The sequence below is a fragment of the Nannobrachium achirus genome, assembly GCF_963921795.1.
Source record: "Nannobrachium achirus genome assembly, chromosome: 16".
In the NCBI taxonomy this organism is placed as follows: domain Eukaryota; kingdom Metazoa; phylum Chordata; class Actinopteri; order Myctophiformes; family Myctophidae; genus Nannobrachium; species Nannobrachium achirus.
In genome coordinates, this window is record NC_137823.1 from 43,867,767 (window position 1) to 43,884,211 (window position 16,445).

At 47.3% G+C, this 16,445-nt stretch overlaps 1 protein-coding gene across 4 annotated transcripts in view; it reads right to left on the reverse strand.

Moving 5' to 3' along the window:
- Nucleotides 1-13,631: 13,631 nt before the first annotated feature.
- The window catches only part of utrn (utrophin), a 274,917-nt gene continuing 272,103 nt past the window's right edge, over nucleotides 13,632-16,445 (reverse strand). For all 4 annotated transcript variants that reach the window (XM_080744640.1, XM_080744641.1, XM_080744642.1 and 1 more), the window contains one exon: nucleotides 13,632-15,248. In XM_080744640.1, the coding sequence (XP_080600766.1) occupies nucleotides 15,240-15,248 (9 nt within the window). In that variant the 3' untranslated portion in view covers nucleotides 13,632-15,239. The remainder of the gene's footprint in view (nucleotides 15,249-16,445) is intronic.

A 16,445-nucleotide genomic window follows, 5' to 3' on the forward strand; every position in this document is an offset into this window, starting at 1 on the left:
CAAATGAAAAAGTTAAGGACCTATAAAGATTCATTTAGACAGTTGGTGGCCCCCCAGCCCAACGCTGGGAACAGTGACCTATATAAAGATGATCGAATTTGACTTTTCTGCCAACAAATTCCTAAATTCACTGATGGCATGGAAACCATGTGATAAGATCATATTCTATCACCGATTAAAAAGAATATGGCAATATATTACTTTGGCAAAGCAAAGCGGAAATCTAATTTCAAATTAATTACACAACTCAACACAAAGTTAAATTTATTTTGACTTTTTCCAAACACATTGCCCAGTTAGGTCAGTTAACTTTTTCTTTTCAAACCATGTGAGAATTATTCTATCACTGGTAAACATTAAGACAACATTTTACCGCACCAAATTGGAGAAATCTTAATTTGCCAGATAAACATGCAGTATAGCATATGATTAGTAGTGTGCTGATACAGTCAATGCACAGTTTGCACACTGCAACTATCGTCGAGGTGCTCAGTTGTACAGGTGCCCACATGGCCCTAGTGACCAGTTATTCAGGTGCCCACTTGTCCAAGTGGGCAGTTATCTCCACCCCTAAGGGCCCACTCGTCCAGGTGACCACATGTCCCTAGTGCTCAGATGGTTTTGGTGCCCAGTTGTCCAGGTGCCCCTAAGTGCCCACTCGCACTTATTTAAGATCATTGAGCAATACATTCGGTTACATTCTGTAGCAGGTCTCGCCCAGTGTGCCATTTTGGAGCTACACCAATCAGCTTTCGAAATAAATACTCAAAACACTTTCAGGATGACTTTGCAAAGTCAATGAGCCAACAATTCATAATAAAGAGGAAAAGGAACATTACCTACCCTTTTTCTAATGTTGACCTTGCCTGGAGAATATACCTAATTTTGCCATTGACCAATGCGTCTGGGGAGCGTTTGTTCTCTAAAGTGTCATTAATTAAAAAAAAACAGAGTGAGAACCATGGGGCAAAAGCGACTGAGTAATCTCTCTTGCATGCAGAAACTGATGTGTTAAGAGATTCCGTGTTGTTATTGCGGCCTTCTTGGTTCAAAAAGCTAGGAAGAAGAGCTTCTGACAGTTACCTTAATATCATTAATTATCATTGCTGCCTATTAACCATGTTAGCAGTCCTGGGTAAGTCTTAATCTGGCCCTGTAGTCAGGGCCTGGTTGATGTCTGTGAAAGATTCTCACCAATCGATCAACTTCTCGGGGGCCTTGCTTTTTTATCCTGCTACTGTAACTATAAAATCTAAATGAGGCACATGCATCAGAGAAAGGGTGGGCTTTTGAGATCGTTTCCTTTTTTCCTTTTTTATTATGTTCCAATATTTACCTACAATTTCTTTTGAACACAGTCGCTTCTTTGAAAAACAAATAATCCATTCAATTATTAGAATAACAAGAGAACAGGAGGTGCAGTTCTTCTTACCATAGTAATACAATGGATCCTAGAAAAACATCAACAACAAAATATGAATAGCTATTAGCAATTGAATGAGGATGTTCAAGGCAAAGTTGTGGGGGGAGAGTGGGAGGGGGTGATAGCGAGCTGCCAGTGCCCACATAATAATCCGGCCAAAACTGGATAACGGAACGTGATCGACTGCACTGATCGTTGTCAGCGCAATAATCCCAGCAATGCAGGGCAATCTGCGTGTAATTAACATAAATACAACTCATGCCTGACCTGTGACCTCAGTGGTAATTATACATGCAGTACACAGTATAGATAGGAGGCACAGCGGTAATGATGGTCTGGAATAAAGTGTTGGGTAGAGACAGGGGTGTCGCACCAAATTCTGGGCCCTGGGTTTAACCCTGTAAGACCCATTTACTGTAGACTGGGAACGCATTATTACACATTATTTTGTGCTTTAAAGCTATACTGTGTAAGTTGCTAAACTAGTGGTCAGTCGCGGTATTGCTTTTTTCGTCCGTTTTTCGCCCGGAGTCACCGCGGACCACCGCCGCGGACCACCGGAGCGGCGCCGCAAACCACCGCAACCGATACGAATCCATGGAGTGGTAGAACGTAATTTTCTGAGCAGGATTTGGGGAATAAGAGGTTAAGAATCCATCACCATCGTAAACACTGGTTGCTGAGGGAAGCTACTTCCTGAAGAGTCGGTTATTGGCCGGTAGTGTATCATGTGTGTATGATCTGCGATGTGATTGGCCAACGTATACACAACGTATACAGATGATGCAGATTACGTCATTTTGTCGGGAAATCCCGCCCCTGTCACTGCTAAGAAGAAAACATATAAAGAGAAGGCTTCAGAAGCTGAAAATAACGGAGTGGGTGTTCTAAAACTTTAGCGATTTAACAGTTAGGACAATTTTAAGATTTGTTTTATAAAAAAAAGTTATAAAAAAAAGGTATAACTTTAACTATTGAAAAATAGCAGATATACAAGCTCACAGCGCGGCACCGAGTGCCGCGCTGCGAGCTTGTAGATCTGCCATTTTTGAAAAATCACGATTTCTTTTTGAAAAACCTATGTTTCTATGTCAGTGGTGCTCTAGTCTCTCAAGAACAGCCTCAGAGAACGCTACGCGTCGCCCTTTCTTCTTTGACGATGGGTTCCCAGATTGGTGGTGCTCAAACCTTTTCATGCAAAATGATGTGTATTTGGCCACAGACCCCCATCTCAAAATATTTAGTTCCAGGGACCCCCCCCAGAAGCAAAACTTTAGTTACAAATGTTCGCTTAAAAAAATACATTTTTTGCACACATTTTCACAACTTTTCAAAAATAGCAGATCTACAAGCTCGCAGCCTGCTATTTTTCAATAGCTAAAGTATAAAATAATTAAGGCCCCTCCAGCTTGGGCCCTAGTAACTCAGTCCCACTTTTCCCCCCCTTGTGACGCCCCTGCCTGGGTAGAGAGGAACAGAGAGGTGCAATCAGTCCAGGTGAGTTGTGTTCCTGTGTGTGTGTGTGTGTGTGTGTGTGTGTGTGTGTGTGTGTGTGTGTGTGTGTGTGTGTGTGTGTGTGTGTGTGTGTGTGGGTTGTACATCTGCTATTTTTCAATAGCTAAAGTATAAAATAATTAAGGCCCCTCCACCTTGGGCCCTAGTAACTCAGTCCCACTTTTCCCCCCCCCTTGTGACGCCCCTGCCTGGGTAGAGAGGAACAGAGAGGTGCAATCAGTCCAGGTGAGTTGTGTTCCTGTGTGTGTGTGTGTGTGTGTGTGTGTGTGTGTGTGTGTGTGTGTGTGTGTTTGGGGGGGACAGTGTGTTATGATGGTTGGCAGCGTGTGGGAAGAAGCTGTAGCAGAAGTCTAACAGCATGGGAGAATAAACTTGTTGCAGAAGTCAGACTGCATGTGGGAAGAGGCTGTTCCCGTGCCGTGCAGAGCCGCTCCTGATGCTGTGAAACCTTCTGCCTCGCGGTAGAAAGTCAGCGTGAGGTGGAAGGAGTACTCTGTTACAAGTAAAGGTACCGTATTGAAAAGGTAACCTGAGTAGAAGTAGACAGTACAGCAGATCTATGAGCTCACAATGCGCCACGATGTGCTTAAAAAAAATAAAGATACGTTGATTGGTTGACTATGTTTTGTAATAATAATCTAAATCAGCAAAGTAACTAATAACTAGTTGATAACTGTAGTGGATTAAAAAGTCCAATATTTGTATCTGAGATGTACAGTAAGTGTCAGTATTGAAAAATCAACATACTCAAGTAAAGACTCGAGTCTCAAGTAATGCAAAATTGTAGTTCAAGTATAGTACTTCAGTAAATGTACTTAGTTAATTTTCACCACTGGTGAGGTGTCTTTCACAGCGGAAAGGACTCTGTGTACACACAGCGCCTGTCATAATGTTTATGCTGTATGGTGAATCTGACCTGCTGTCTGGGGAATATTAAACATTTAAACGCTGTATGGCAAATATGACCGGCATTCTTTGGATGATATTAAACATTTAGATGTTGTATGGAAAGTCTGACCTCAAGTCTGTGGACGATATTAAACTTTGAGATGTATTATTTTAGGAAAGGGTTGCTTTAACTATATGGACAACATACTGTGTGTGTATGAATGCATGTGTGAGCATCAGTGTGTGGCAAAGAGATGTGCCTCAGCAAATTATTGGGGATACAAGAGGTGAGATTCAGATCGATAGAGCAGATACCTTATGGTGCAGATAATATTTTTGCTCAGACATAATTTGATGTGACAAGAGCCTGCTGACAGGGTGCTAAAATTAGGAGATTTTGCACCATTTCATCACCCCAGTAGTCACATCGAATTTATGACCAGCAACAGCCAACAGAGATGACAACGCCTGAACATGGAACTGGAAGAACATTAATTGAACGTCACATATTATTCTTAAGAAAGGCTGGGATAATAATTGTATGCCACACATACCAGTGAATAATATCCCTCAGATGAAAAATTTAGTTTAAGGGGCCTTGTAAAAAGAAGCCAGTGTGCTCTCTAATTACTTTTCATCATTCATTTTGGCAGCACGCTCACTGCATACCCATGATAATGTTACAACGGCCCGGTGTATGATTGCTTCTTTTGATGATAATCATGATAAAAGTCTGGGCCAGGCAATGCTGCATATTTGGTGGGTAATGAGGCCTTATTTGCATCATTTCAGGTATGGGTGTCTGAGATGCTTTTGATTACGGTGTAATTCTTCTCACAGATGAGATGATCCGAAATAGCGTATACATTTCCTGGCTGTTATTTAAATCCTGTAAGTGTTATTTACACTTTACTATGAAATGCCTCTCGACTCAATTTACCATGACAGTGCAAACAATTCAACTTCATCTCCAAATTTATTGTCACATCACAAGTCTAGAGGTGTGAAAAAATGTGTGAAATTATTTTCCACACAAGCTCCAACGAAGATATAGTCATAAGAATAGAGAAAAGGGCAGAAGCAAAAAGACAGATAACGGGACAACAATTAAATATTCATAAGGTACCGTATGTGCTGATCAAAAATCAGGTTGAATATCAGTCTCTTGTGCAAGTAAACAGACAACACTTAGCAGTGCCGAATCCTTGCCGATGTGTATGTATGCCGAGGAACTTCCATGTGGCCCCTGGAGCAATTTATAAAAAAATAAAAAATAAAACAAAAGATTTAAAAAATAAAAACACTTTTTTGGGGGGGCTAGTGAAAGTTATAGGTGTGATTTGTGCGATATGAAATGTAAGCTTACCTATTATTCACAGTAATCCTCAATCATATTCCATCATATTCAAGTGAAGTGACTCCGCTCCAGTCACTTCAGTTTAGAGCATCAGCTGTTCCTCGTTGACGCATCAAAGAAGGCAATTATGTGTCTGCAGTGTCAAAAAGGTCGACATCTATTCTAAGATAGCATCAAGGCCAAGTAGTTGGCCATCACTATTGTGATATAGCTAGGCTAGGTTCTAAACAAGAAAGCATGTTTACATGAAAAGTGTTCTACTTTGCAACGTAGTTAGATGAATGTTGTGAGTGAAAATGTGGCCGTTTGTAGTGTCAAGTGTAAATTGGATTAATAGCTCGAGGGGTTTGGCCGGGGCTCTGCGGGACCGTTAGTCCGGCCCCTGGCCCCTGGGGTTTCTGACAATGTGCCCCCCTGAACAATTTAGTGTTGAATACCCCTGCTGTAGGCCGTGTCATTATCACTGACAATGAGGCAGTGAGGCCCTCAAACAGCATTCGTACACAGAGCTGTCCTTCACCTTGGCGTGAGAAAGGGCGGCGTCAAGAGCCATGGCAATTTCATGGTTGGTGGAACTATTTTACCATATGCAAATTGCCGTTGGTCCAGTGTGGCAGGTACCATGGAACGGTAGGTTCCGTACGGAACCATTGTTTACTTAGATATGGAAGGATGACCTCCCACTTGGGTAATGACGCCCCCTGGCGATCATTCAGAGAAACTACTTCAGCTCCCGTACTAACGTAGGTAGGAAGGGCCTGTCACTCAAACCGGAGTGACCCGCCTCCAGGCTATATAAGCCCCCGGAGGCGGAAGTAACATCCTCTTAATACCACTCTCTGCCACATTCAGTGAAACAGAGGGGCATTACGTGGGAGGTCATCCTTCCATATCTAAGTAAACAATGGTTCCGTACGGAACCTACCGTTTACTGTCAATATTCCAGGATGACCTCCCACTTGGGATTCTTAAACTCCCCTCTAAGCCACAACCTACTCTCATACCCCCACACACCCCTCATACGGGTGAGCACAGCCCAAACGGGCGTGACCCATCACCCAGAAGGTCCCAGGCCCACCGGACCTGGGTGTGAAGGCATGAGAAAATAAAGAGAGACCCTGACAGACCGAAGTCCGCCTCATTCAACTAAATGAAAAGGACAAGTCCGCCTTATAAGTAAGACACACTATATAAGGAAAACACAGGGTCCCCCCAAAGTACCCCAGGTGGCTACATGCCCACCTGTGGGAGGGGAAGATCCGACTCCTCTATGACGTAGAGGAGGCAACTGCACCCAGAACCGAATGCGCTAGCGAAGAGGATTCGATATCCAGGTGATAGTAGGCTGCAAAGGTAGAAGGCGAAGACCAATTCGCCGAAACACAAATCTCCTGAACGGAGATTCCCTTTGCCAGTGCCCACGAAGTAGCCACACCTCTAGTGCTATGGGCTTTAAGTGCCGCCGGCACTTCCACACCCGCACTAGAGTAAGCCAGCCTAATAGCATCCACAATCCACCTCGAAAGAGTGGGTCTAGACACCGGCTTTCTGACAAGAACATTGCCCATTTCTACAAAGAGCTGAGAAGAAGCTCTAGAACCAGCAGTCCTGTCACAGTAGGCCTTCAATGCCCTGACAGGACAAAGGCAATTCAGCCGTTCACCCTCCACCGAGACAAACGGAGGAGGATGAAAAGCCAGAAGAACAACAGGCTCCTTAGGAACCACCATGTTCTTAGGAACAAACTTAAGATGAGGCTTGAGCAACACCTTGAGATCATTGTTCATAAACTGCATGCACTCCGCAGACACAGAGAGAGCTTGCAGGTCACCAACTCTTTTAGCCGTGGCCAAAGCCAGCAAAAGAGCCGTCTTGAAACTCAAAAGTTTCAAAGGCATCCCTACAAGCGGCTCAAAGGGAGCCCGACATAGGCCCCCTAGAACCACCTGCAGATCCCAAACTGGGAACAAAGACCTAGTCACCGGCCTCAAACGTTCAACTCCTTGCATGAACTTGATGACCTCCGGGACTTTAGAAGGTGCCTTGCCCGCCACCCCCAGGTGACAGGCATTAATAGCCGCCAAATACCCCCTAAGGGTAGAAAATGCTAGACCACTTCTCAAGCGGTTCTGCATAAATTCCAGAATTTCCTGGGCTGACGCCACATGAGCCACCACAGGTGGAACACGCGACTCACACCAGTCCTCAAAGGCATTCCACCTTCCATCATAAGACGCCCTCGTAGAGGGCGCCTTAGCACTCTGAATGGTAGCAACCACTTCAGAAGAAAAAACGGCTGCCAGCAGGTTTAACCTTTCACGTGCCAAACCCACAGGTCTAGGACCTGCAGGTCTTGGTGGAAGATCTCCCCCCTGGCCTGACTCAACAGGTCCCTGCACTGAGGCAGCTGCCAACCCGGTTCGCAAAGGAGAGGGGCGATCGCCGATCTCCACGTGCCCTTGTAGGGAGCCACCAGGAGCATCTCCAGACCGAACCTCCTGACTCTCTCCAGAGTGGGTCGGATTAAGTCGAAGGGGGGAAACGCGTACAGTAGACCTCTCGGCCACGTGTGCGCTAAGGCGTCCAACCCCAAGGGAGGACTGCCCTTCACCGCGAAGAACAACGGACACTTCGTATTCTCCGCTGACGCAAACAGGTCCGCCACTGGCTGACCGAACTTGCGAAAAATCTGGCTCGCCACCCTGGGGTGGAGAGACCAATCCTCGTAGCGAGGACCTCCCCTGGACAGGAGATCTGCTCCGCTGTTGAGGAGACCTGGGACGTGTAAGGCCCTGATCGACTTGAGGCGCGACAAGCACCAAACCGTCAATTCTCGAGCCAGACGGTCCAGTGGCAACGACGACAGGCCCCCCTGTTTGTTGACATAAAACATGGCCGTCGTATTGTCTGTCCTGACCAGGACGTGACAATGCAAAATCCAATGCTCGAAATGCTTGAGCGCCAGGAGTATAGCCATCAACTCCAAATAGTTGATGTGACGACCCCTCATCTCCAGAGGCCAAAGCCCCTGCGCTGTGCGCCCCTCGAAAGTGGCTCCCCATCCACTGAGACTGGCGTCTGTCGTGATCGACTTGCGGGAAACCACCTCGCCAATCGAGACTCCGCTGGTGAGGAACCCCTCCACCAGCCACGGAGACAGGGCGATCGCGCAGGAAGGGGAAACCGTAACCTTCTTGTACTTCAAGGAGGGCGGGATCCCGAGGGATAACATCCATCTTTGAAAAGGTCTCATATGAAACCTGCCCAAACGCAACAGATGTACTGCGGAAGCCATCATTCCCGTCAGTACCATGCAACTCCTGTAAGTGACCTCCTGGCCCACTTGAAAGGAGTCGAGACATTCCCGAAACCTGTCCACCCTCTCCTCTGAGAGACGGGCCGACATGTCGGATGAGTCCAGAAGGACCCCAATGAATGTAAGACGACTTGCTGGAGTCAGCATGCTCTTGCCGTGGTTGACTATGAAACCTAAGGCCTTCAGGTGAGCCAAAACCACTTGTGTGTGACGCGCCACTTCGTGGGCGGAGCTCGCTGAAATCATCCAATCGTCGATGTACGTCGCCAACCTGACGCCCTGCTGTCTCAGCGGGGCGATGGCTGCTTCGGTCACTTTCACGAAAACCCTCGGGCTCAGTGACAGACCGAAAGGGAGTACTGTATACTCGTACAGGCGACCCTCGAAGGCGAACCGAAGGAATTTCCTGTGTGGGGGATAAATCTGGACGTGCTGATAAGCATCCTTCAGATCCACTGAACAGTGGAAATCCCCTTGCCTGACCGACCGTAACATGGTGGGTACTGTTAGCATCCTGAAAACGTATTTCTTCAGGTACACGTTTAGTGCCTTTAGGTCCAGGATGGGACGTAGCCCCCCCCCCTTTTTGGGCACCAGGAAATAACGGCTCCAAAATCCCATGCGGGATTGGGTCCTGTCCAGCTCCACTATAGCACCCTTGCTTAGCAATGAGCTGATCTCTTCTCTCAAAAGACTTGCTTTTAAACCACGTGCTCTGGTATGAATAACCCTGCTCGAAAGCGGGGGTATATCTGCGAACTGTAACCTGTAACCCCTGGTTATCGTTCGAAATACCCAATGGCTCGGGTTGCATAACTTCCACTGGCGCGCACAGCGTGCTAGCGTGTTTTGAGCGAGAGAAACCCCACCACTGTGCTTCCGTGACGGCGGAGCTTTTTGGCGGCCGGACCGGAAGTGGGGAACCTGCGTATCCGTATCCGGAACGACCGGATGCGGAGCGCAAGGGTTCAATAGGCCGCATGGCGGAAACACCTTCTGGTTGTACCGCTTGACTAGCGGAGCTATTTTGCGGCGGGACCGGAAGTGGGGAACCTGCGTATCCGTATCCGGAACACCCGGATGCGGAGCGCAGGGGTTCAATAGGCCGCAAGGCGGGAACACCTTCTGATTGTACCGCTTGACTGGCGGAGCTCTTTTGCGGCCGGACCGGAAGCGGGGAGCTAGCGAATCCGTATCCGGTGAAACCGGAAGCGTTCGGTTTTCGCTCGATAGAGCGACAGGAAGAGCAAAGCGATTCGACTGATAAACAGACTCGCCCACAACTAAAGCATTCTCCCCTGACAGGAGAGGAACTTTTACGTTTAATACCTGCTCTAAGGCCTTTATGCTTGTCCCTTGACCCGGGCTCATAGTAGGCCGACAGAATTTCTGACTCAAGGTTAAATTCATAGCATCGCTCACGCGAGGGAAAATCCACTCGCGCGCATGAGGAACCATATAATTGTTTGACGTTAACATTACTGGTTGCTGATAAAACCTCTGACTGATTAAAGAGTCCTGACGGGACTCCATCATTCTTACAGGAGGCATGCATAAAGGAGTCATATTGTCGACGCGAGGGATATCCCCCTCGCGCGCTTGAGGAACCACATAATTGTTTGACATTAACATTACTGGTTTCCGATAAAACCTGTGATTGATTATCGAGTCCTGACAGGACTTCATCATTACTACAGGAGGCATGCACGATGGGGTCGTCTGTGCTAGTGCGAGAGAGTTGGACAGAGACAGACTTTGCTCTTTCAACATATTTATTGTCGACACAGGAGGCATCAAAATCAACATTTTCATTTCCCCGACACGGGGTACCGAAAAACGCCCTCGTTTGGGGGGAGGGGGACCGAGAGACACCTCGGACCCCCGCCCCAGCACAATCCCCCTCTTCTGAGTGTCATTTGCGCTGTCCCCTACCGCGGCCACCGCGGTATGAAGACTGCTGCCTGCCATCCTTGGACGGGCGGCGCGGCTGAGCGCGCTCGGGAACCACCACCTTGCTGCGGGGCCTGTCAGGCGCCCTGGCTGCAGAGGCTCCCCTGGAGGAAGCCGAGTGCTTCTTAAAAGAAGCAGAGCGGCCCCTTTCCTTGGCGCGGGAGGAGCGGGACGCCCTCCTAGCTTGCTGCGGTTCTTCCTGTGGCACTGTGGTGGACTCGACGATGTCCTTAGCCGCCTTGAAGAAGGTAACTCTACCCTGCAGCAGCTCCAAGCCCCCACCCATGAGGGTGGTGGGACTGTTCTCCATGTTTATGAGAGACTTGTACATCTCCCCGCGAGGACCTAGAGGCTTCTCGCCCACGTCCCTCTTAGGCTCGAGGTCGACATAATCGAGCCAGCGGGCTCTCTCAGACTGGAGGTTGTAGTCCATGGACCTGCCCATCCACTTAACCGCATGCCAATTGACCTTTAGCATGATGTCAAATAGAGTGTTCAGTTCAGCTGTGTGCTCCCCCGTGGGCAGACCTTTGACCAGGTCCTTGGTGGAAGCGAGCAAGAGCTGGATCAGATTCAGGTCCTTAGCGGCCAGAGCAGCGGACCGGTAGGCGTTACGAGCCCTGTCCGACTGCAGCTTGTCCTCCAGGACAGTGAACCCCGGCGGGTTGGTGCCGACGGGGCCGACAAACGGCCCGTTTTTAGCCGTGCCTACATCCTTGTACTGGGGTCTGACGGAACCCAGAAAAGATTGTGCCAACAGGTGGTCCAGGTTAGGGCAGGTGGACATGCCTGCCTCCGCACCGCCCACCAAATCCAACACAGAAAAAGGCAGCTTCCTGGGGTCTTTATGTGTCTTCCATGAGGAATGGAGGGCCTTGGTGAAACCTTTCACCAGCGGCAGCCTGGAGAGGACATACGGGGCGGGAACCGAAGGCTCCTGCCCGGGCATTTCATCATCATCCTCGGCCTCTTCAGAGGGGAGAGGAGGTGGCAACTCCTCTCCAACTCTGGCCAGAGCTCTCATGTAGACTGTGAGATGATCCAGCATTTCTGCTGCAGAATCGACGTCCTCTGCTCCCGCTTCACTCGCTTGACTGGCGGGTGGAGGGGCAGTGGTGCCTGAGGAGGCCTGGGAGCTCCCTGCGGCGTCCAGTTGACGTGCTGGAGCCGCAGGGGCATTACCTTTCACAGTGACCGTGAGTCGAGAACCCTCGTCCTCGACGGAGTCCTCCTCCTCCTCGGCCGTGTATCCAGAGTATTCAGAACCAGAACCCTCGCTCTGACAGGAGCTCAGGTCCGACTCTCGCCTGAAGGTCTGGACTGTTTTGGTGATGCTCACGTCGAGGGGAACGTCCCCGACGGTCACATCCGAGCGTTTCTTTTTGGGCACCGCGCCCGAAGGGGAAAAGGCTACCGGAGGGATGTTAGCCTTCTTGGTCGCCTTCTTAGCGGCGACTTCACCAGACCCGCCAGCTCCAGTGACAGTGGAGCTAGCTGCGGTCGGTTGCGCGGCAGGCGGTGTCTCATGTAGCACGGCGCCATCTTGACTTGGAATGGCGCGCTGTTTGCCAAGCGGATCTCCGGAAGGCAGCGCCGCACCTTGACCAACGGTGCGGGCCGCCTGGGGAAGGAAAGACTGGGCTGTGGGGTTGAGAGCAGTGGACCCACCTGGTGGAGCGCAGGCCCCGAGGCCTGCCCTGGCTAGGTAGAACCGGTGTATCAGTACATCGTGGTCGTAGGCCACGCAGAAGTCACAGAAAGGTCCTGCTCTCCCCTGAGGACTCAGTGCAGAGAAGGCGTGTGCAACGCCCATGCAGCCGACACAGAGAGGGTGAAGATCCTGTCCGTCGATGAGTCCTGGACAGCCTGGACATTGCCTCGGCAGGAAGGCCAGAGGATCCATGGCGAAGCACTGTAGATAGAGTTAACCAGAAGCAGACGAGCTAACAAGCTAACGGCTAAGGCTAGGCCACGCTTGATTCGGGCAGGGCCTGAACAAGCGGTAAGCAGTGTAGCTAACGTTAACAAATAGCAGACGAGCTAACAAGCTAACGGCTAATGCTATGCCACGCTTGCTTCGGCGGAGGCCTGAACAAGCAGTAATAATCCTTTGTTATAAAAGGAAATAACCGTCGATTTAGGACGGAACAAGAATAAGTATTCTTAAGTACGGGTTAATTCAACACTCGCCGGTGGGCGACTCCAATGCCACCGCTTTAGGCTAATGCGCGAAGAATAATAATACAAAGGCTGAGTTTCAACTTATCTGAATGTGATATCGCAGAGAGTGAAAAGAGGATGTTACTTCCGCCTCCGGGGGCTTATATAGCCTGGAGGCGGGTCACTCCGGTTTGAGTGACAGGCCCTTCCTACCTACGTTAGTACGGGAGCTGAAGTAGTTTCTCTGAATGATCGCCAGGGGGCGTCATTACCCAAGTGGGAGGTCATCCTGGAATATTGACAGTAAACAGATGTACCGTAGTCCTTCAGCAACCTCTCAAAGCATTTGCTGACAATAGGAGTGTCATTCAGAAATGTTACCTTGCAGAGCTTGGGGATGGGCAAAAAAGTGGACCACACCACAGACTGGGAGGGGTTGAAAAATGTTCTGCATATGCTTTTGAGAACAACACGTAAACACACTAGTCCGGGACTAGATGGGGACAAAGTTGAAAAAAAGTAAAGTGGCCAAAATCAGCGCAGATTCCCACCCGGCCCTTCAAAATAAGAGCTGCAGCCTATGGGAAGAAGCGGCGCGGCAGCTTGGAAAATTCATCCCTTCAAAGTAAGAGGCAGCAAAAGTGTTAAGGTAGATGGCCCAATCAGTATGAAGGGTTAGGGTTAGGGTAGGGTTAGGGCTGGACTTAAGACTTTTGGACCCCACTGTGTACATATATAATATAATATAATAATTTGAAAGACACATAAGATGAAGATTCCCCTCGTGTTAAAGGCTTAGAATGATCCATTTTATCCCACATTCTATATTGCCACGTTCCAGGCTGCTACAGAAAGTTCCCCACCATGTTTACACTATGTGATCAGAGGGGCTAACTCACCTCTCAAGAAGTGTCTCAGATCGACTTCGCACCGATGTGTAGATTCCTGGAATGTCCATGTTCTGGGAAAATCCCTTGGTGCTCCTTTGAAGTAAATAATGCACAAATGACGATAACTAATTTGTTATAAAAAAAGTTTTTATTTAGAATAAAACAACGTAGCCATATTACACGTAGTGTGGTCATTCTACTCTACGAACCTCAGGAGCAACGACATAGTTCTGCCATGGTACGGTTTATAATAATCTTCATAACAGTTATTATTATCGTCATCATCGCCATCAACATGGTCACCATTCCACAGTTGGGAGGTTATAGTAGTGTTGTTAAATCTCACAAGTCTCACAGGATAGCATATAGTAGCACGACAACACAACGCAAGTGAGGGACCAGTGCTAGAAGACCAGTGGAAAAACAACAGTTAATACTCATCGGAACGGAGCGACTAACTTCAGCAGTCCACAGACCCATTGTGGTACAGTAATAGGAATTCTGTTTGTTCTCGTCTTTCAAACTTGGTATCTCCTCCTTGCAGTGTACATCAATACAGTAAGCACAAGCTTAGGATGCCCAACGGGGCTGTTTGTGTTCTCTGTGCAAGTTGCACATGGTATAACGTTCAGTTGAAACAGGTTTACAGACCACACGAACGGAAACTGTGTCTATGAGTCTGAGGTAGCAAGGCAATCATGGCTTTCTTTCTGATTTTTTTCTTTTTTAAACATAAAGATTTTAATTTTAATTTCTTTAATATAAAACTATTCTACATGATGACCGCGGGCCGGTTACGAAACCCAATTTTGGAACGACTCAAATCTATATATTTCCAAACCTCTCTCTTTTTTTACACACGCACTCCATCTTCAACTTTATCAGCGTTTCTTTCTGTCTTCCACACGTGGAATGACAACTGTATAGGCACAGAAGGGGTTAAAGTTTACATCAACAAATCAGGGTCGGCACAACCACGCCGACAGAATCACACCAATGCTTTAAAGGGGACCTTGACATCGAGCATGCTACAAGAAGGACCTTCAACCAAAGAGATGCTTTGAGGATTGAGTCTATGTCTTAAAAAATATATTATTATGATAATAAGAAATAGGTACTCTCAAAATCAGAACGAAGTCTGGGGCCATGTCTCTTGTTATGATGTAATTGAGTAATATGTAGTGGTGCATAAACGTGTGTGTGTGTGTGTGTGTGTGTGTGGGTGTGTGTGTGTGTGGGTGGGGGGGGGTATGTGAGGTAAAAGGCAGAAAGATAGCAAATGGAATGACAAAATGTAACAGTGTGATTCCCAGTGAAGGCAGAACTAGACAAGAAAAAACAAACAAAAATAAACATACAACAGAAAGCCTGCCCCCACCCTCTTAACAATCAAAAAGCACATTTTCACTATACAAAGCCCCCCAATAAGTTCCCAAATAATTATCGGCATATCCAAACAAATCACTGACAAATGTTTAACCCAACTTAAGGTACAATCTACAGTTCATAAAATGTACAGTTTGCATAGTACAATACAACAAGGTGGTAATAGTAGTAAAGGTCACTGGTCCTGTGTGTCTTTGGGTTTTAGGGTGGGTTCTCTGGCTAAGGGGCATGGGGGGACTAGTTCTCCATCACGGTGTCCTCTGGTGTCGAGGGGATAGAGGAAGTCTTGTGTGTTTGGGAATGCTCCCGTCTCCCTTCCGACTCATAACGTACAGACACAGGCCGCCCAGGCGCTCACATCACCTGCAAAACCAGAACGGAACACCAATGCATATTAGATCGATAATTCACATGGTGGGGCTAAACTATGGTTATGGTATGGTTACTTCTTATTAGCCTATGCACAAGTTCACACCCTCATGAGAGCAAAACTTGTGTGAGCATCTGTACTGGGATTTTGAGACCACTAAAAACAATACAAGTACTAGATATTAGCAATATAAATAGTTTCAAAACTGCTGCAGCTGCCTCATATCTCTACACCAAGACGAAGTTGTATGGGAATGTAAGTGTGGGAATGGAAGCCCCTCTGGGCTCCTGCAAATCGTCACTGCTGTGCGGAAACCTGGTATGTCCAAAACCATTACTTTACAGGAAATGTAGTCACAAGCTCATTGGTTCAATGTTTATAAAACCCACAGAGAGACTTAAAGGGATAGTTCACCCCCAAAATTATTTATTTTTTCTATCGATTACTCATCCCATGGAGACTTGAATTCATGAATATTATTTTTTAGATTTTGTCGCATTTCTAAGCCAATAATTTGATGAGACTCCATAGGTAGTCCATGGGCCATAAGAGTTGTCGGTATCAAAAAGGTGGCAAAGGTTACCATGCATTTTATAAAAGCTCTATATCTGTAGATTATATTTTGGTATGATAACCCTTTCTTAGACACAGCTAAATTGGTGTTATCAGCCGCTAGATTTGTTGTCCCATTAACTTTACATTACAGGGAAAAAAAGCAAAAAATGAATCTGCTTTAAGTAGCATATGAGGGGTCAAACTAGGGGGTTTTCATGATGCTGAATCCATTGCAAGCATCTGTTTTGCACAAAAAACATTCCTTGGGCTAAAAACTGTCCCACAAGACTATGGTTTAGTGATGAAAAGTGATGAGTCATCACTTTTCACACTTTTGTGGGGGCTGTTTTAGCCCCAGGAATGTTTTTCGTGCAAAACAGATGCTTGCAATGGATTCAGCATCATGAAAACCCCCTAGTTTGACCCCTCTTATGCTACTTAAAGCAGATTAATTTTTAGCTTTTTTTTCCTGTAATGTAAAGTTAATGGGACACCAACTCTAGCGGCTGATAACACCAATTTAGCTGTGTCTAAGAAAGGGTTATCATACCAAAATATAATCTACAGATATAGAGCTTTTATAAAATGCATGGTAACCTTTGCCACCTTTTTGATACCGACAACTCGTATGGCCC